Source organism: Halichoeres trimaculatus, unplaced genomic scaffold (genome assembly GCF_033239565.1).
Source record: "Halichoeres trimaculatus isolate MK-OKI-2021-1 unplaced genomic scaffold, fHalTri1.1 fHalTri1_scaffold_4, whole genome shotgun sequence".
Classification (NCBI taxonomy): domain Eukaryota; kingdom Metazoa; phylum Chordata; class Actinopteri; order Labriformes; family Labridae; genus Halichoeres; species Halichoeres trimaculatus.
Window position 1 is genome coordinate 6,245,537 of NW_027437182.1, and position 21,838 is coordinate 6,267,374.

General features: G+C 41.5%; 1 protein-coding gene across 2 annotated transcripts; it reads right to left on the reverse strand.

Moving 5' to 3' along the window:
- Nucleotides 1-2,420: 2,420 nt before the first annotated feature.
- tmem125a (transmembrane protein 125a) lies at nucleotides 2,421-21,619 on the reverse strand. Of its 2 annotated transcripts, XM_074669062.1 has the most exons (3): nucleotides 21,165-21,619; nucleotides 12,817-14,102; nucleotides 2,421-4,735 (listed from the first exon to the last, which is right to left on the reverse strand). In XM_074669062.1, the coding sequence occupies exon 3, from the start codon at nucleotides 4,406-4,408 to the stop codon at nucleotides 3,710-3,712; it is 699 nt and encodes a 232-aa protein (XP_074525163.1). In that variant the 5' UTR covers nucleotides 4,409-4,735; nucleotides 12,817-14,102; nucleotides 21,165-21,619; the 3' UTR covers nucleotides 2,421-3,709. The 2 variants fall into 2 exon arrangements, with proteins under 2 accessions (XP_074525163.1, XP_074525164.1); XM_074669063.1 differs by lacking the exon at nucleotides 12,817-14,102.
- Between the last annotated feature and the right edge of the window lie 219 nt (nucleotides 21,620-21,838).

Sequence of the window (21,838 nt, forward strand, 5' to 3'; positions counted from 1 at the left end):
AAATGATGAAGCAGTGGTATTTAGATATCAACTTTATCAGATGAGAGATTAATCTAATCTGACTCATTTCCCATGGAAACAGTTTATAGCTGCTGATGCACAGCCACAATTATTCTCCACCTTCTTTTTGCAATTTTTTTTTGAGTAAAAGCAATTATTTACTAAACTGGTTAAGAACAGGCAGCAATCTTTTTTTCTGTTTGGCTCTGATTTGTCACCCATCCACATGTGAAGCAAATCTTTGGATGCAGTTGCACAGCTGCTACAGCTAGCAAGATGCTAGCAAGGTAGCTTATCAACATGCTGCAGCAAGAGGTTAAAGACTCAGCATAGCAACAAGATAAAAAATGCATGTTTGCGAAATATGATTGACCATACTTTACATGGAGTTATGTGATTCAGTGAAGACATCAAAGAAAAAGACTGAAGCATGTTAGCATAAATGAAAGACTCAGCTCTTTTTCTGCTCAAAATCAAACAATATTTATACATTCTAAAGTGCTGTGATGCCAAACAATCATGTTGTCTTGTATCATGTGTACAGACAGAAATATTACAGTGAATGTGAAGGTCCGTCACAAGTACCCGGGTTCAACCACATGTATCGTGTTAAAACATCATCACTTCAAATTAAGAAATACAATCACATACGAGTTATTCCACTGGTTGCGGTTTGCCCTTAGTTCAAGAATTGATATAAAATGTTTTATGACACTGTCGGTTTCTTTGTTATCACTCGTTCATACTTGAGCCTTTCACTTAATGCTCTTATCATGTAATCCTTAGAGTTTATACTTAAACGGACGCCATAGTTCACCGACTGTGAAGCCAAAAGAGTTCAAGCTCCCCCTACTGACTGGCTGCGGTATTACAGGGAAAAAAGCTGTTTTTTTTCTGCTCATTTATGCCCAGCATTTATTTTCTTTACAGTATTAGTTTTCACTATGTTTTAAATTTCAAAAAAGGGGATGAGATGCCATGATTTTGACAGACGTGGGCTTGTGTAAAGACAGTCAGGTGACTGTGCCAGCTAATTCATCTCTGTGCATACCTTGGCTGCATGAGCGCAATGTGTCAGCTTCCAGGGAGACGGTCTTTTGGCTTCATATCTCACAATGGGTAGAAATGAACTGATGTTTTTCTTGGTAAATATAGTTAATGATATATTCTTACAATAAATATTAAGGTTGTGATCTTCAGAAGCTTTAAGGAGACATGCATCCAAACATTGATTTTTGCATCGCTTTCAAGTGATAATGATACATTTTCTTGTTGTTTCCCCAAAATCTTAATTTGTTAATCTCATTATCAGGAGAAAAAATGCTAGATTACCTATGATAACAATAATTTTAAAGATGCTATGAGGAGGATCTGTTCTTATTAGACTGCCTCGCCACCTTGTGGCCTGAAGTCTCTGCACACTGTTTTAAATTAATTTTAGCAAGTTGTGTGTTTGTTTTGGAATTAAATGGAGATCAGATTGAAACAACTATGCTTTGATCAAGACAAATTTTTACTGGATACAACGCGCCGAGATAAGGTATTTATCAGTACATTTTCGTAGCTTTATGGTTTGTAACATGACATCAAGCAAAGATTGTAGTAGCTGGCTACATGTAGCGCTATAGACAGCCTGGTGCTCTAAAGCCACGTTTCCACAACGCCAAAAACGGTCAAATCTGACAACACTTCGTTGCGTTTTGGCCTTTAGATGAGACCGCGTTGCGTTTTGTTGGAAAGCGAAAAATTTTGAAAACGCTCTCCATGGTGGAGAGTTTTAAAAATGCTCCTCCATCCAGCCTCGTATAAACACAGAGCAGAGCGTTTTAGGATGAAACGCTGAGGTCACCGCATGCGCACTCGAAGTTTCAGGTGAAGGTTGCGCGCGCAGCCACAACTTCCACTTGGTGGCGGTAAGGTTGGATTGCCAACCGTTCCACACAATAAAACAGCAGAAAAGGAAGAACAACCACAACAATGATGGCTGATTTCCGAGTAGCATATATACACACATATATATCCACATCGCCAACTACTGGCCTGGCATGGCCACTACATCGTTATGACTTGTCCTCTTGGAGTCGAATAAACGTGATCATTGTCACGCCGTCCTCATGTAAACGCAAGTGGCTTTTGGAAACGCAAGGAAGAATCTTTGCAGGAGTCTCTGTGTAAACGTGGACTAAGACATGTCTGCAATGTGTAATGCTGGTTATGCTAACGTAACCTCACTCTTCATTTTATTGATAGACTCTCAAGTTTGAACAGACCACTGCAGAATAACTGCTGACTGTGGGTTGGAATGAACATTAGCACAAACATTATAGCCCCTGTGTTAGCCTTTAGCTCGGGCTGTACCACTAAAAAACTGGAGAGTTTAGCTTTCTTCTGCTCTTCTGTCCTTTTTCTGTCTTTCTGTCTTTTCCACCATCACTATAAAATTAATCACAGAAATCCTTTTAGCAGAGAAAAACACAGATCTCTCTTCTTGCTACTAAATTCGTCAGTTGGCGTGGCGTATGGAGACCTAGACGTGCCGTAAACCAATCCGGTCCTGCTTTCAAACTCCTCACAGCCTCTTTAAAACATTGTGACCTGGAGATGATGCAGTTGGTTCATCTTGACATCTTATCTTACTTTCCTTTCATTATTTGTAGATAACAGTGCTGTTTTTTTCCAATATGCACTGCTTCATTTTTCTCATTATGCTAAGGTAACAAAGCTTCTTTTCTCGTGATGAGAAATCATTTGAAGATTATTGGGTTTCACCGTGACAGGCCGAGCTATGATATGCCACACTGCCATTGCCTACACTAATGAGGTAAATAAAGTCTGTTTGTATGTTTGTTGTGCTTTTGCAACTCTTGGATAAGAGTTATGATCATAGAGAATGGTTGATGGTAGGGTTAGATGTGTGAAGTGAATAAAATATGTGGATGCATGTCTCTTCAGTAGAATACGTCTTTTTTAACATTAGGCCCTTCATTTATATTTTTGTTTATGTATAATATATAGAAACCAGTTGTATATAAATCAAATTCCCCATCCACTGCCAGCTCTCATGATACAGTGTACATTTCCAAAGCCATCAAAAGTTTGCCTTCTGCTTGTGAACCAACATTTATTCTCTGTGCTTTTTATTTCGCTGAATCTCCCTGAATTCCACCTCAACCAACTTTTTTTTTTTTTTTTTTACTGCTTTCATGCTGGTTTGTTGGCGTCCTGCGTAGTAACGCTGCCTCTGCCAAAGTACCCCAGGCACCATAATTTTGGCATATGTCCTGTGTGAGTGGAGTAGGATTCACAGGGCAGAAAATAAAATGCTGATTTAAGCTCGCGGATTCCACATTTCTGAATCTTGTGTCTTTTTTTTTCTGTGTGTGTGTGTTGAGAAAATAATCTGAGTTTGGACATTTTTCAGCTGCATTGTGATCATCCCGTGAAGTTAATCCTCAGAAATCAATCCTGCAAAACTCGGCTCTGTGAGTGAGATTTGATTGCTTATGGCTACCAACTTCACCAAGCAGATATTTTAAATAAACAGCTCACTTTGTCTCATACACAGTCTAATCACTAGTTGCAAAGCTGGAGTGTGAATGTGATGAATCTTGTTTTAATCAGATTTGTTGTTATAATTGGGGATACAGCCTGCTGTAATTTAGATGAGGCTTAAAGTTCAGTCATGGAGAAGAGGAGGAATAATACAGTCTCATATGAGGTTAGCCAGACTGGAGGTAGTCTCTCTGCGAGCCTGACGGTCCATGTGTCCAGAAACAGTGAAGATATTTAAAACCCGATCCACCAACCTCCGTCCGTGCCTTGTCCTTTCAAGCAAGATCACCACGACAGAGTATATTCCAACACCGACGACGGCAGTCCCCCCTCCTGCGAGCAACACCACCCCAGAGATGTACATGTCATTAAGGGCCTGGCCTGGTTTTGGCATGTGGTTAGCCAGGGCCAGGTGTAGAAGAACCCCTCCACAGATCAACAGCGACAGGCCGGTAATCAAAACCACAAGGAGGTCAGATAAACCGCCGCTCTTTAGCATGTCAATGCGCTGCCTGCTTCGTATGCAGTTCATGTCCTGCACAGCCGAGCTCAGCAGTTGTTTGAGGAGGACTCCCAGGGCGAGGAGGCAGAGGGCTGTGCCGGCCCCCAGCCGCCATTCACTCGAGACGCTGGTGGTGGTGGAGAGGAGGCCGACCCCGCCCAGCCCGCAGCCCAGGATTAGAAACACAGCCACACAGTAGCAGAGCAGAGACTTCCCAGGATCTCTGAACCACCACAGCTCCACCTGCTCCTCCAGGATGCTGTGCTGAATCCGAAGTGGGTCTGCAGGACCATTAAGACCCACATCGGGGTCTCTGGGACCCCTCAAGGGGGGAAAGTCATCCAGTTCAGGCATCCTGATGCCACTCCCACCCTGATGAGTAGGGAAGCCACCACCACAGTAGACAGAGTCCAGCTGATAGTCCTGTCCCCCTTACTGCATCAAGTTACTCTAACTGTTCAACCAGCTCACTATGAGCTCAGTTTTATCCAATCTGGGCTGAAGGTGCCACAGTGTCAGGTCAGTTTCTCTAGCTCTGTGTGAATGTTGTTATTTTTTTTTTTTTCACAAGAGTATCACTGGAAACAGCTAGATCCTTGCGACAGCGTCAACATTGAAATCAAACGACCCAGAATCCACAGCCTGGTTTTTAGCCTGGTTGTGCTAAGTGGTGGCATTCACCTGGAAAAGAAGACATTCAGATGTTAACAGGCTTAATAACGTGAAAATCTGCTCCTGCATCAGAAATGATGGGCCAATTTTGCCTTTGGTAATGGTTATTTTAAATAAAACCAAGCACAAAAAGTGAGGAACATTTTTGCTTGGTATATTATCTCTGTTGTAATGGTGCTTCTTGGCAGTAAATCAGAAACTTATTGTAAAGCACGTTTGTTTCTCCCTTTGAATGTTGACATATTTGTAAGGAACGTAAATTTGTGTGATGAGCAGCTGAGCTGAGTATGTGGGATGAAGTTTGCCAAATCTTTTCTGCCAGTGCCAAACATCGTAATCTGCCTTTGACTCTTGTTTGGTGGATAGTATGATATAAGTCTGACGAACGGCCAACAGTGCTCACAGATTCAAGAATATCTATTAGAAATTTTAAAAGTGTACTTGGTAATTTAACTATAGCTGGGTCTGGGGGAAATTTATTTATTTATTTATTTATTGGTTATTAAAGAGGGCACAGCACATATTAATGAACATTTTTTTACAAATGTAAATATGCCAGATTATAGCCTTCGGCTAATTTCCATCTGCAGACCCCCTGGCAGGTTGATGGTAACAACACAAACAAGACACTGCAAACTAAATACAGAAGACAAGTAGACAGAACAGTAGACAAGTATAAAAAGAAACAGAAACATCCATGTTGCACAACCTCACATCCCACAGAGCCCACTGCACTGAGTATTATTGCACCAGCTTATATTGCACCAACATGAGCAACTTAAAAGTCACACATGCTCACATGACTGCGTTTCTCTCAGCCACAGTTTTAGGTGTTTCTTGAATAATTGCAGACTTGGACAGTCCCTCACTGATAGGGGAAGACTGTTCCAGATCTTTGCACCCTGAACTGACAGGACGTTTTGGGAGAATGCTGTTCGTCTCAGTGGAAGTTCACAGTCTCCTCTGGCCGTGGCCCGGGTCACTCGTGTAGGACCACAGACAGATTTCTGTTTGATGAACTCATTCATTGCAGGAGGGGCCAAATGGTACAGTATATAGTATAGTATGGTATAGTACATGACAATTAATGTTCCTTTAAACAATAAAAGACAGACAGATACAGATAAAGGCCCCCCTTCAGCCCAAAACCCACCAAAAGGGAGAGTCAATGCTTGACAGAAATGCATCAGAGTATGGATTGTTTTTTCCAAATGGTTACAAAGTTTGTCAAAAAATCAATAAATTTCTTATGTTTCTGCAATTTTTAATTCAAAATGTTCAGAATATGCTCCCCAGTGTTCATATGATTAAATCACCAGCATATCGTCACCCTATTAAAATAATGGCCTTAGTCATTTTTTGCCGAAAATGAGCTGAACTCATCTTTTGATAATCCTGGCCATCTCTTTTAAAAGCGCTTAAATCTTTAGCTAAAAGGATCATGCTCTTTATGCCCTATAGGAAAATGGCCAAGAGAGTAACTTAGGCCATTTTATTTCTAATCAGAGTCAAAATTTTGATTATTTAGGATAAAATGTGTGACCTGGGCATTTTAACAAGCTTTCATGATGGCGACTGCTTCAAGAAGAAACTGAAACTTAAGCACAGAAGAAGCTGTAAACATGATTCTTGAATCAGTTTCTACTGGTGAGTGATTAGGTTCACTATCATAAAGGTTAGGCTATAATGTTGTGTAGTAATTTAGTCTAAATTTCACAAGTTATAGTTTAACACAAATTTAGCTACTTCTAGCTAGCTAGCCCACATATTTCTGTAATCAAACATAAACAAGCACAAGGCAATAATGTTTTTGCTTTTTGGTTGGAGATGTATGAGTATGCCTACTCAGCGTGTGATTGACCTGACATTTGTTCAGTTAAGGTTGGAGTTTTTTATGTTTTGAGTTAGCTTTATGGAATTAAAGGACAGTTAATGGTCAGGTTTCAAAAAGTGGTCCAAACTGGATGTTCGAAATGGGTAAAGTTCAATAAAAAAAAACAGCAAAGAAGACCTGGAGAAGCCTCCTGACCAATTTGATTTACCTGACATTTGTTCAATTTAACTCAGGTTGATTTCAGTTTTGAGTTTGCTCTATGGAATGAAAGGGCAGTTAAAGCCAGGTTTAAAGTTGCCTAAGTCACTTTATTCTTTAATATTACATGATTGACAAACGATGTTCTCATCCAGTCATCCTCTGTGAAGGCCTTTTTGATTGAAATGATAAATAAATATCATATGCTCTGAATTTGGTCAAGTTTGTTTTCCCAAAAACCTGAAAAAATGACTTAGGCCATTATTTTAATTCTTCAGTTATTCTAACAAATTCCTCAGTTTTAAATGTCTAGCTCCCTTTTTTTGCAGTTAAACTAATGATAATAAACCTTCCCAATATTTCACAATATGTGTCAGCACAGGATGGTGGAAAACTGTGGTTTGACCCTTGCGTAATAAACCACTTAAAGTGCTCCTCTCTGAGCTCATTTCCATCAGCGTACACTAAGACAGGTTTGACACAATCTCTAAAACATGGACTTTAAACCCTCTTTACCACGACCCTCCAAGAATGCAGGTTTAATGTCTGTTTTCTGCGCACGCCTTGATCTGTGTGAGACGAGTTAAAAAGTAACCTCTGCTTTGGATGACTCCCAGCAGCTGGAGCCACGGGGATCGTCTAGCATGCTATACGCCCGCTTAGGTGAAGTCACAGGTGCAATAGAGCTTTCCTACTGTGCTACAAAGACACATGGGATGGAAATCCATCATACCGTAGTTGCAAAAGCACTCTATCCTTAAACTCACAAAGTTGCTGTTTGCAAAAAACTTGGTGTGCTGACACCGGCAACCTTTTTCTGTCTCTCATAATGACTATGATAATGACTTGCCACCACCAAGGTGGCGAATAAAACAAGCATCAGCTGCCCGTAGAATAAACAATGTCCTCACACACACACAGACAGCAGTGCACAAATGTAAATTTTCACACACCCACACTTTCTCACTCAATAGTTCCTCCTGTTTGAACCCTGCTGGTCCTTGAATCCAGTTAATCTTCATTATTTTTAATGAGAGCATTGACCACGTCGCATTGTGCTGGTGTTCATGTTTTCCAGATGTAAAGGCTCATTCTGCAACTCTTACATATTGTGTTTAAAAGCCCCTCCTCCCTTCATTTACCCCTTACCTCAGCATATTTAATCCATACTGTAACCTCATCACACCCTCATAGCACAACCGTGTAAACACATACAGCACTCGCGTGCACGCACTCGCAAACAAACATCCTCAAGGTTATGGCTGTTGACAGCTTGTCTTTTAAAACCTGTCAGCTGCTTTATTTCTATCAAAGTCAGCAGAGCACGAGCCCACCAGCTCCAACACGAGCTGACAGGAGTTACAGCTTGTCTTTACCCGCCGTGGATTTTGCAAACACAAACAACGCTGTGAATAATAAAGGAATGAATTCATCAATCCGGGAAACAAAATCTCTAATTTGAACCTCTTCTCTCCTTTGTGGCAACTTCAAAAGCTGCTGCACCTGAGATGAATTTCTGTTTGTTTTCCTCTGCCTGTTAAGAAAACATTTAAAATAAATGCAAGATCACATTTCTTATCAGTGTGGACAGGTATTACGGTGTGCTGAGGTGAAGCGGTAACACCACGACACAGGAGATATGAGGTGAATAAAAAAGGTGCGAAATGAACAGAGGTAATTACAGCAGAGACGGAGGGGTGTTTATTGGCGACATGCTGCTCAGGAAGCATTTTACCTCCTGTATCTGATAGATGATCTTTGGGCGCCGCTAAAAAGTGAGCATCTACTTATGAATGGTACGAAAAGCACATTCTTGTTTATTCTCCAGTGATGTTTTTGTGTGTATTTCACACAGAGAGGAGGAGATGAAGGGGCATTTGTTAGTGTGTGTGAGTGTGTATGTGTGTGTGTTAGCCGAGGCACTAATTAATCCCAGCTGGTTTGAGCTCAGTGTGTCACTGACAGGTAGCACCACAGAAATAGCTCAGTAATTGAAGTGTGTGTATGTTTTTTGTTGTGTCTGAAGTGAAGGTGCCAAAGGTGTAAGGTTGGCAAAAACAATGCATGAGATGCTCCAACACTTTTCACCCCAGTCTCCTAATAAGGTTTTGCAAATATCCCTCCTCTTCGTACAGTCCAAGTGTGCGAGAGATTATTTTCTGTTTCATTAGCTCAGAGTAAAGAGAAGCAAAGACACAACCGTATGATTGAAAGAGAGGCGACGGCACGCAACAGAGAGCATAAGATAAAATCGAATCCATAACGGCACAAGTATATCTCTCAGTGTTCTCCCCACAGACACACACCACAGCACACACACACACACACACACACACACACACACACACACACACACACACACACACACACACACACACACACACACACACACACACACACACACACACACACACACACACCAAACCACTGGACTGTGTCTGCCTTTCCTCCTTTATCACTTATACGACCTCAAGACTCAGTCATATCAGCCGTGTCATATTGGACTCGTAAATATCTTTACAAAAACACCGCTTCACTTTGCACTGGCCTCCTTTTGAGTTGTAAAAAAACAACTATGACTCAGTTTTTCCACAACTCTCAGGATGTAACAATCATTAAACGAATCACAATAGCGTCACTTCCATTTTACTCTGGCCTAATTTTACCTGTAACCTGCTGATGCCATCATCCTGAGTCTGCTAACTTTCTCTTTAGCTAGCTAACTTCAAGAAATAAGTCTGCTAACCTTGATATTTGCTAGCCAACTTTACTCTTTTCAAGTACTGAACTAATTCATTGATATTTGGAAAACAAATTACAACAAACAGATTCAATCTTGAAGGACCATAACTTAGCTAACTTTACCTTTAGGAAAATAACCTTTTCATGACACAACTTCAAGTAAGCTAACTTTGCTTTTAGCTAGCTCTTATGACTTTTTATCAAGTATATGGCTACTTTTTAATAGATTACGAAGCAAGGACCCAAACAAAAAGTGGAAAACAGCAGGGTAACATTCCAAGTAAATAAAACATGTTTTATAACTTATACAGTACTGACACCAAGTCTCAATTATTTGACGCAAAACCACGCTAACATTGCTTTAAAGCCTTTTCTTCTTTGGCTTGCAGACCAATTATTTTTTTCACATTAGCATGCTGATACCAGCGTAATATTACTGTTATCATGCTGACAATACTTCAGGTAAGCTAACCATGCCTTTAGCTAGCTAACTGACCATTTTCAAGTATATCACTACTTTTTAAAGGATCAAAAAGCAAGAAAGGCAACAGAAACGGGAACCAGTGGGAAACCATTTCAAGATAATTAATGTTTTATAACTCATGAGGTACTGACATATGACTGTGCACAGCATGTTCCTGCATTTCTACAATTTTTTTTCCAGAATCTGTTTTTGTTTATCTGATTTAAAGAACTTTAGGGGCTGTTTACACAACAATGGTTTTAGGTTGATATGCAAAAGTTTTGTTGCGTTTTGGCCTCGTGTTACACGGAAACAGCGTTTTACCTGACTTATAACGCCATCTTCTGAAAATGGCCTCCAGAGTGGAATTTTTTTGAAACGCTGGTGACACCGTTGCCATGTAAACAGTGAGCCAGTGTTTTCAGTGGAAAGGCTGACGTCATGCTCCGCTTTGCTCGAGCAACAGAACACTGTTACAATCATCGGGGACTACCGTGTTGTGCTTGTGCTGCTGAATCTGCTGAATCTGCTGACTGTCTTTCAACAAAATGAGCATCTGTTGCTCTACTTTTGCACTTAGTTTTTACCAAAACACCAAATAATCAGTTCAACTCTACTTCAGTGGAGATCTACCAAAAGCTGCTTCCGAACAAGACAGTTACAGCGCCACCTACAGGCCTGGCATGCTTACTACAGCGTTTTTAGTCCCTCAGCGTTTCCGTGTCAACGCAGATTTTTTTCACTGCGTTTTAACGTTTTTTTGGATGAAACATTGTGTAAACGGAGCCTTAATCAAGGGTTTGGCATCGATAAGCTCTGCTTCAATTGTAACCCTTTTCAGTCAGCCTTTTTTATTTTTTCTTGTAAAGATTGTGATCATTTCTTGTGCTGCTGACTTAAATAAAACTACTCATTTATTTATGCATTTGTTTCCTATTAGATGCTTCCATAAAATCTTGTGGGAGAATAGGGCTTAAATTGAAGAGAAATGAAGGAACGAGATCAGATTTTGAAAATGTCTAAGACATGTTGGAACATAAGGCTGAATCCCAAGTCACGACAATTAAACTCAAAGCTAGCTAACATGTCTACCTTTAGTTTGCTAACATGTTGGTATCACCTTTAAAGTGATACTCCGAGATGGAACAAGTTGGGTCCTATCACAAGGTTTAGTGCAGAAATTACCCCTACAGCAGTGTTTTTGAGCAGCAGAAGCCCAGGGCCCACACACCAAACACCCCCTCCCTGCTCCTCTGCCGGTTTCCTCTGCACTCAGACGGGGCCATATTTTACTTGACCAAAAACACAAATAAAGGGACTCCCACCGAAAAAATCTGATATCGGTCTGCAGTCACGCTTTATTTAGAGAATTTTCAGAGCGTTACTTTCACACAAAAACACCGCTAAATAAGGCTCTAGTTCTCATCGTGTCGTAAAATGGCGCTACCTCCGCTGCAGAGCCACAGCTTGGGGCGCTCGCCGCCTAGTGTATCAGTCCGTGCGCGCGGCGTGCCAGATATCAACAAACACAGGTAGTCTACCAGGACTAAGAGACACGATGAGAACTAGAGCCTTATTAAACTGTGTTTTTGTGTGAAAGTAACGCGCTGAAAATTCTCTAAATAAAGCGTGAATGCAGACCGATATCAGAGTTTTTTGGTGGGAGTCTGTTTATTTGGGTTTTCGGTCAAGTAAAAAATGGCCCCGTCTGAGTGCAGAGGAAACCTGCAGAGGAGCAGGGAGGGGGTGTTTGGTGTGAGCGCTCTGGGCTTCTGCTGCACAAAATCACTGCTGTAGGGGTAATTTCTGCCCTTAACCTTGTGATAGGACCCAACTTGTTCCATCCCGGAGTATCACTTTAAGGTGTTGTGTTGTTCATAAATTGGCCCAATATCTGAAAAATGGACGATCTAAATGCACACTTGCAGATCAAACTAGATGCAGTTCAGAGAGGATTACCTAAAACTATTGGGTTAAAACAAACCAATAATCAACATTTATATAAAGGTAAATGGACGTATATGGCTCCTTGTCAAAGATGACAACATTCAGTTTAGATGAATGACACTCGCCTTCCTCTGATACTTCCATTTCTATCGTAGTGACTCACTATGGAGTCATCACACATATGACGTGTGAAGTGATACATATCTAGACACAGGTTGTATTTTCACTCTCTACACCTGTGCCGTTAACACTTCCTGTTCATTACCTCTAACAAGGAATCCTCACAACTCAGTCGAGAACATTCACAGAACTCCCACGATGCATGAACACAGAGTGTAAATTGGCGGATTAGCTTTCATAAAAATAAATAATTAGGACAAAACAGCATTATTGATGATCCAGTTAGAGAGCCAGTTAGAGAGCTTTAGATTGACAATTCAAACCTACACCGAATCAAAGAGATCCTGCAGCCAACCTGACAGTATCGCATTCATTAACCACTGCAGCAGCATATTACACCATCAGAGGTATCTCACACAGGCTACAGAAGGCTGCACCGTGATCATTAGCACAATTTATTTGAAATGGGCTCTCGATCAGTGCAGAATTTTAAAAGGATTTCTTTTAAGTTATAAGAATAATAAGTGCATCCTGCGTTCTCAGCCCTGTAGTCAAAACCAAAATAACTGAAGAGACTTTGGCGCAAACAGCCCAAACATTCTCTGTTATGCTAATGAACTGAGAGTAATGATGAAAAAATCCTAAAGATAATTGGAAACCTTGGGCATACTGTATCATTCGCTCTGTATCCCGTTCTGTAGCTGGCTCCCTCTGAGTTTTTAGCCTGCAAGGTCACCGCAGGAGCTGTGCTTTGGAGTAAAAAACACTATACTGCACTCCAATTACCTGGGAAGCTTAGGGACTCCGGTATTCCCCCCTCTGTTATGTCAGCCGACTGAATTCATTTCACAGGGCCATTAGTGTCTCATTTTATTGTTGATTTCATGGTTCCTTTAAAATTGGTTGTCGAGCATTAAAAGCTAATCAGAATGCAGGTCAGCTCACGAGGTTGGGAGACGTCAACATGATCCAGTGGAAGTGCAGCAGGCGAAATCGTATTTCTTGTAAAGATTGCAGGGGGGAATAGTCGGAAGAATGAAGCAGCAAATGCCTCAAAAACAAAGTGGATGTTGGACAAGGTGGAAGGGATGCTTCACAGGAAATGTGCAGGAGTCCATATGTGTTTCCGTTTTTGCAGTCCAGGCTTGAAAGCACGTGGAAAGAAGCCCTTTTTGCAAGTGTAACAGGAGTGTTTTTCCCAGCTCTATGTTGGATCAGAGGACGGAGGCAAAACTTTTTTGGTGTTACAGAAAACTTTCCAGTCAGAGCTGTCTTCTTGTGGTATCCTGTTCGTCTCAGCTGTTCCTTCCTATATTTAGACTTTTGTCAATGTTCTCGCCACACAAACATAGAAAAGTATATCCCCCACAAATAATCAAAGCTGTTTGAGTTTAAGGGGAAAACAGAAGTCCGTCTGGTCCTGCTGAGAATTTCCTGCTGCCTTGCGTTTTCAGCCGAGGGCGTTGGGCTGGCCTGAAGGGGAGTCCACAGGAGAGAGGGCGATGTGTGTTGCTGTGGTGACAAAGCAATACTCTCCTTCCTGTCCCAACACGCGCGCTCTCACTCCCGCCCCCCTCTCCTCTAGTCAGGCGTTGATTCTGCTGGCGTCCCCGCGGGCGAGGAGAGGGGTCAGGGTTGGCTCCATCTGTCTATGTGATGGGCATCGGTGCCAAGCGCCACAGGGGCTGGAGGGAGAGGAGAGAAGGCTCGTGTAGAGTAGGAGGGGAACGGATGTTTCCGAGCTGTCATCTGGGACTCTGACTGGGCACGGAGCTGAGGTTGAGGCAGAGTTTGGGAGGAGGGGAAGGGGTAAAGGGTTAAGGGATGAAGCACTCCGGGGTGAGGATAGTGCTGAGGCTTCACTGCTGCTCTCGGGGTGTTCGGTGTTGCTGGCAAAGAGGGATGATGCTGAATAGGTCTTTATGCAGACAGGCTGGATCTTTCTTTCTTCTCTGCAGTCACAATAGACAGCAGAGGCACCCAGGGCGCCTCGCTCTGTCCGGAAACATTGAGGAGACAAAGGCTGAGTCAGTGTCACTGTCCTCGCTCTGTCACGGATCACAAGAGAAAACCTAAGACAGAAAGAGAAGGAGAGACCTTTACAGCAGCTGCACACACTGCACTGTGAACTCAGCCTCTTATCTCTGTTTAAAGACTCCTGAACTTCAGCTTACACCGTGAACCTTGACTCAAACCGCAAAGATCTTTTGATGCATATTGATGGTACCTATTTTCAGTCTGGTGTTTCTCTGACTCTTCTGAGCCACATCATGACGCTGCCCTTGGTGGTTTTGGGCAAAACATTTTAGACCCCTGTTTTCTGATTGAGTTTATCTCCTTTCAACTATCTGTGGATTGCTAAGAAACTTGATACACCTATTCATGATCTCCTGTGGATAAATCCTTACACATATTGATTTTGTTGCTTCATACTGAAAGTCAAAGAGTTGGTTAAAAAAGTGATTTGTCCAGAAAAATATCCACTTAAATAGGGATGGTCAATACCACTTCTTTTCAGGGGTGCTAAGTTGTTTTGAAGTGTGATTCTACGATATTTACGATTTTTGTGGTTTTGAGTTTGCTTTTTTAACAGCGGACCATGTGAAAAAGTAAATTGATGATGTCTGCTGACTATAGAGAAACATTTCGCCCTCTGCTGGAGAAAAGTGGTAATTTTTTTCCAATCCAGTTTATAAACAATGACAAAAAAACTTTTTTGGCAAAGAATCCCAATTTTGATTATTTGAAACAAAAAAGCCTAATGTATTGTATATTGATTTTTGCTTCCACCCCTGCGAATACCAGACTAGTACCTATGATACTCAAAATTTAAATTCACAGCAACAGATCATTTTGAACAGAGACAGCTCAGTCATTCTGATATTAAGCCCAAAATTAAACACAAACAAACAATTTGTATTTCATGAATCAACAAAAGTGAAAAATAAAACTATCAGAGTCTAAAGGTCCCATATTGTGCAAAAATCACTTTATTAAGCCGTGGGCCTTTGGATTTCCTCCCAGCCCACAAAATGTGATATTTAATGAAAAAACCTGTACTTAGTAGTGCTTGTGAATGTAAAATCCTGACCTAAAACGAGCTGTTTGGAATTTTTGGGATTTGCCGATGTCAGCAATTCCCTTTTTTGACCAATCAGGAGCAAGTCTGACCTGATTGGTCCACTGGAGCAGATACCCCCAAACCCCCTCCCAGCCCACTCCCCTAATCGAAAGGAGAATGCATAAGTTGAAGAGCCATCACTGCTCTGTTTTTGGCTGTAAACAGTCACATAGTTCCATACACAAACTTCCCATCCGGAAGAAGACAAGATTAAGTGGCTAAAGTTCATTTATCGAGGAAATGTGCCAGCTACACTCAGTAAAACTGTGCATGTGTGTGCTAGTCACTTCACGGCCGACTGCTTTTCCAACTTTGGACAGTACAACAGAGGGCTAGCCAATAGACTGGTCCTGAATCCAGGTGCATCACCAACAATCCACCAACAAACCTGGGACCTTGGAAATGTGAGTATTTTAAATGCTGTGTGCTGTGGAGCAGATGTAAGAGCTTTTCCTCAGTGTCCCCCTGTCTCTGTGTTAGCTTCAGGATGCTAACTTTAGCTGCGGTTAGCCTGTTGTTTTAGCCTGTAATGTTACGGTAAACGAGCTTGTGGCGCCGCTCTCAGTGACGCGTAGGAGCAGGGTGGTATCAGCGGTGGCTCATTTACATATGAAGGCCACGCCCACTAAATCAGAGCGTTCTGAACAGAGGGGCTATGAGAGCCTGGAAACAATGCTGCTGTGCTTAATTTATTGGCTTTTTGGACCAAAACATGTTACTACCATTTCATGAAGACATCAATGATCCATATTAAACTGCAGAACAGGAGCATGCTGTCTCCAGAGGATACATCCTTGTCAGATGGTTATGAAGGGTAGTAAAATATTCATTTCCCTGACTCGCCTTTACCCTGTGATGCTAATACATATCTAACTGCAAGCTAACATGCTACATTGATAATATTCAAAAAGGTAAACATCCAAACTGTAATTTCAGCACTTTCAGCTGTCGAGTTTGTACGCTGGATTCTAACTTCCCTGTTGGCTCTCTGAGTTTCGACCGTCATTGATATTTCTGTGGACTTCAGAAAAGACCACTCCCAATTCAATTTTCTCTCTTGCTCTCTGGCTCCTCTCGGACGGTTTAATTTCACCTTTTCTGAACAAGCTCATTTCTCAGCTTATGGCAGAGCATCGTCCCGACCGCCAAGAGCAGCCAAGACCTGCCCCCTCGACACCGTATCCACATCCAAACACACACATCCCCATCTGTTCTCATCTTACTCCTTATCACCCCAGCCTTTCTCAGCTTCCTCACTTTGTTCCACCTCACTCCTCTTCTCCACTGTCTCACCACCAAGGCTTCTTTATCTGCCCAACTTCTTATCGCTCCCGTCTGCTGTCTGCTCAGGCGTTTCTGTGTTAGCGGGAGATGCGTGCACAGGGTGTTCGGTGTCTTTACCACAGGTTGCCTCTGGCTCCAGGTGATGCTACCTGACTCACAGTACCTGTGGCATAATGAATGCAAGCACATGCATAACACAGTGTGCTGCTCCTGTTTTCAAGCAGTGCTTTTTACACTGCTTCCTCAGTGAGATGGGCGTAACCCGTCACTGCTTTTTGTTCAACAAAGCACAACCCAACAATCCACGATAGACTTAACTGATTCAGACATGACGAATGAAACACACTTACACATTTAGACTCTTATCTAAAATGACAGTCCACACAATTTCCTTTTTTTTAGGCAGCTTCCTCTTCTCAGTGCTGGTACAAACCTCATGTTGACAAAAATATAGCTCAGTTTTAACAGGATGTCGGGCTCTGAACTGATGACAACAAATTGAATCTAATTCAAAATGTCTTTTTCAACACTTTGCTCCCAATAAATAGTCTACAACACTCCTCACAGGCTTTCTGCACACTGAAATCAAATTTGAGAATTTTTATGACTTTTTTGTGATTGATGCTTTATTGCTCGACCGATATCATTAGCTGACATCAGTTATGTAAGAGGTTTTGATACAATACAACATTTTCTCTTTAAATGAGGAAAAATTTGTGGGGAATTCTGTTAATTTTTTTTGCGCATTATGATCTGAAACAGCTGCCCCCAAAAACCTCCGGGCAGCCGTTTGCTTTCCTCCGCCGTGCACAGCTGCAATATTAAAACACTAATCAAATCACCAATTAACATGCTGTCCTCCACTCCGCTCCTGCTGATGGCGGGAAGGAGTCCACCTTTTCCTTTTCTCCACTCTTTGTTTTTTAACCCTCCTGCCTTCCTCTTGTGGGTTCAGAGGTGACACCCGCCACATTTTAATTTGCCGTCTAGAGATGATTGTAATGAGATGGCTGGCTTGGTGTCTGACAGTCTGAGTTGACTATTTTAATTAACATATGGTGCAGCAGAAATTTAATATAAAGGATAAGAAGCATCCCATTGCCATGATAATTGTGTACATACTTTTGTGTTTCCCATATGCTCACTATAAGTTAGTGATGATTTTGGAAACACTTTAGATCATATACTTACTCCCTCTATGCCAGCCTTGGATAAGACTGATTTTAGAGCTAACCCAACACAGAGACTGGAATGGTATCAGCTAGCTTGGCAATGCCTATATGTGAACAAACTTGACTTCACATTGCTCTCAGCACCGCCGGGCCAATTATCGGTGCCAATATTGAACATTTTGAAGCATATCGGCTTTTTCTTTACGGCGGCTAATAAGAAATTAAATTCAAGACTGTATTATTTTGGCTTCAATACAGCCCCACCTCTCTGTCTGTAGTCGCTACTCTGTCCCTAGCATTGTCTCACCCACAGTACCATCTTATTGGTGACACGCCAGAGCCATTTTTTAGAAAACGTTACTTACTGTAGAAAGCTTTAGGGAGCTATTTTTTGACTTCTCATTTAACTCTACAAGACAGTTGCTGAGTCTGTGAGCTGTTTATGGACATATGTTTAAAGATGTTTCAACAAAGTTAAGTTTTGGAGTTATTTTCATTTCATCTAACCTGTATTTAACCAGGTTGGTCCCCCTGAGATTAGAAAAGCTCTTTTTCAAGGGAGACCTGGCCAAGACAGGCAGCAGCAAAAGTTACAGACAAGAATCACAACAAGAGACTAAGTACAGTCAATAAAAACACATGATAATTGATTAAAATCACGTTCTGGGAAACAACTGTTCAAACAACCAAGCTTAAACACTGGAGAACGCAGAGAGTACTGTCAGGTACTTTTCTACATGATAAAAATCCATAAATAGTGGGGCAGCAGACCAAGAACTGCCTTAGAAATAAAAGTGTATAAAACTGAGCTCTTATTCTAAACTTTTACGCCAATATTTACACTTCTACAGCAAATGAATATCGGCCCCAAATATTGGTATCTGCTTCCTTGGCTACTGATAATCAGTAAAAACACATCAGTCTATCTCTATAAAGTACACCTATATTTAAAATTTTAAACTGGTATAAAGGTGAAAACACCAACAACCATGGTCTGGTGAAATACATATACAAGTTATGATTCTACTCTCAGCTTGTTTTCAGTCATAAAAAACAGCATGAATGGCTGATACTGCCAATATGACGTCAAACACTGGTTTGTCAGGTGTATTTTAAACCCTCAAGTCTGCCGTGATAGTTTTTCTGTAGCTAAAAAGAGCCAAAAATGACCATATTTAGACGACAGGTTAGCATGTTGGTAGCCTAGTTATCACGAAATTGAAACTGCACCATTAGCAATGGACACAGGAAATGCTAATCAACCACATACGGTTCCTCAAGTGTTTGGTTTGATTTAATGAAGCTGTTACAACATGTGGTCATTAAAACTCAGCTGAGAGGGAAAATTTGTGTCTTTTAATCAATATCCTGGTCAACTTTACATGACTTAAAGCTCCAAAATGTCTTTACTGATCTCAAACTGGTGTCTTTGAAAACTGTGACCTCTGTCTGAAACACTTTCATTCATGGGGACACAGCACTCTAGAAGCCTCCTCCACCACTGCTGCCATACTACAGAGTCGTCACATTATATAATGACAATAGCAAACAAGGAAATACAGGTCCCAAAATCTGACTCGCAAAGCTTAGAAAGAGAGATGAACTTAAGAGTTTTCTTGTGGATATTGATCAAGAGACCAAACCTCTTTTTGACCAACCCCAAGTGGCCAAAGTGGGGACTTAGGAAAGCAGCACTCCAGAAGCCTCCTCCACTGCTGCCATGCTACAACGTCACATATCTATATTAAACATGACAAATACGAAAATACAGGCCCCAAAATCTGACTAGCAAAGCTCGGACAGAGAGATGGGCTTAAGAGTTTTCTTTTGGCTACTGATAAAGAGACCAAACCTCTTTTCGACCAACCCCAAGTGGCCACTTATGGAACTGTAGTTTTATATTTTCAATGTTAGCATTTAGGAGATACTCGCATATCAACTCAAATATTTAGCACAGAGCAGTTTTAACTTTCAGAAAGACAGGCTAAACGACAGACTGACTTTCCTCAACACACACACACACAAAAAAAAATCTATGTGATCTTTCTCCAGCTCTCACAATACTGAATTTGTTTAAGTGAATTGATTTTGCTTATTGATGGACACATTTTATGCTCGGGGACAGAGGTGAACAATCGCTACGGCTGCTATTGAAGACCAGTACATGCCTGACTCTGTGTATCTGCTGACTGTGAAACAAAACGCCTCTCGGGGATATTTAAGATTCTGTCCTACTCTCTACTCCACTCTTTGTCTGGCATCCATGTCACACAGACACACACACCTATACACAGCCACGAACACACACCTCACCTACACAGGGCTCTCGTATAACTCCCCCACTTTGCTCGGTCATCCACGGACACAGTCACCGACTCACTTTGTTGTTCTTTCATCCTGCCCTCTGTCCTGACTTCAGGCTTTTTTCCAATGAAGCCTATCACATGTTGTTTTCAGCCTGACTTGTTTTTAAGAGTTAACCTCTGTCTTAAAAGATCTATATTTGGTTCAGTGAGAGGAACAGTGTTTAACCTTTCTTAAAAGCCCTGTCATGCCACATCTTTGTTCTCTGAGTTGCTTACAACCGATCTATAAGAGGAAAGTGACAAAGTGGGGGTCATGCCTGAGCAGGGTATTGATTCGTTCACATTACAATAACTTGAATGCAGCATTGACAACACCTCCTCTCTCTGGGGTTTATGAATTTTCCATAATGCAGTATAGCTGACCTCTGAGTGTGAGCCAGTGGCCCTGTGGTACGGTGACAGCTGTTTCTGGTGCAAAGGTTAGTTAGGGAGTGATACAATAACACATTTCACTTCCTTGTTTTTAATGGAAGCAGAGTTAGCAGCCATCTTTCAGGGAAGTTCAGAACATGCAAATAAAAGATTAACTGGAGGGAAAGAGGTCAACACATTCAAGTTCCCTGTGATTAAAACATGAGAAAAGTCACACAATTTCTTTAATGTGGCTGTGATTGAAAAATACAGCCTCTAAATAAACAATCTGACGCTTAAGGTGAGAAAATTTCACATATATTGTTTTAATTTTGGGCAATCATTCTTGAATGTAATTTTAATCCCCAAACTTTGCATGAGGAAGACTTAAAAATGCATAAAAAATACAAACAAAAACAAAAAAAATGATGATACTAATCAAAACTCATCATGAAAATACATGACAGGAATGTATTTCTTTAAAAAAAAAAAAGAAAAGAAAAGAAAAGAAAAGATTCTTAATAAAAAATATATATATAAAAATAAATAAAGCCTCCATAAATAATAATATTCATATCGATATTTACACAAGAGCCAAGTTCAATGTCAATCATATTTCGGTATTAGATATTAGATAATAGATTATCAGTGGAAATGTTTTTTTTTTAATTTATATTCTAATTTTAAAACTGTTTCAAAAAATAAAAAAATAAATCAATGGAATAAAGACAGAAAAAAAAACAGTTAAATAATAAATAAGCTATCAGACTTCGAGTAAGTAGTCTACAAAGTTGTACCGGAGCAGCTCCCTCCTGTCTGTATATTACAGCCTGGTCTTACCTGTGCGCTCAGCTGATCACACTCGGTCTCCTCTGCTCCGAATCGAGCCGGTCCAGCTCCCCTTTAATCCTCATTCCCATCCCGTGTCCGCGGTGACAAAGTCTCACTACCATCGATTATTTTGTGCCTTCGAGCTTCCACCTTTCCACGCTCCAGAGTAAAAAACACGCCACAGGATCAGCTGAAGGTGCTCCTCTTCCTGCCTCCTGCTCCGACAGTCTGCCCTCAGTCCCTCTCCTGCTGCCTCCTCATCGGACGGACTTCCCCCGTTTAATGCAGGTGTGGCCGCACGCGCCGGTAGGGGACGCCGAAGGGGAGGGGAGGGGAGGGGACAGAGAGCCGGCGGTGGATCGACCTCGCGCTGCTGTGGTGTGCGCGGTCCCCGTGGGAAGCCGAACCGCAGCGCGTGACACGAGTTGAGACGGCTCCGAGAAATAAAAGCCTCAGTGTGATAGTGAGACCCGCCGACGGGATGGATGATTCTCGGTTTCTACATCGTATCAGTAATTTAACCCCTGCACTCTGGGAAGAGGAGAAACTGCAACCCCCCTGTGCAGCTTCAGTCCTCAATGATGAGTGATATGACATCAATTCATCAGTTCAACCAGAAAAGTTGAAGTTAATGAAGACTGAAAGTTCATTCATAGAAATGTTAATATAGTGTGAGATCCTTT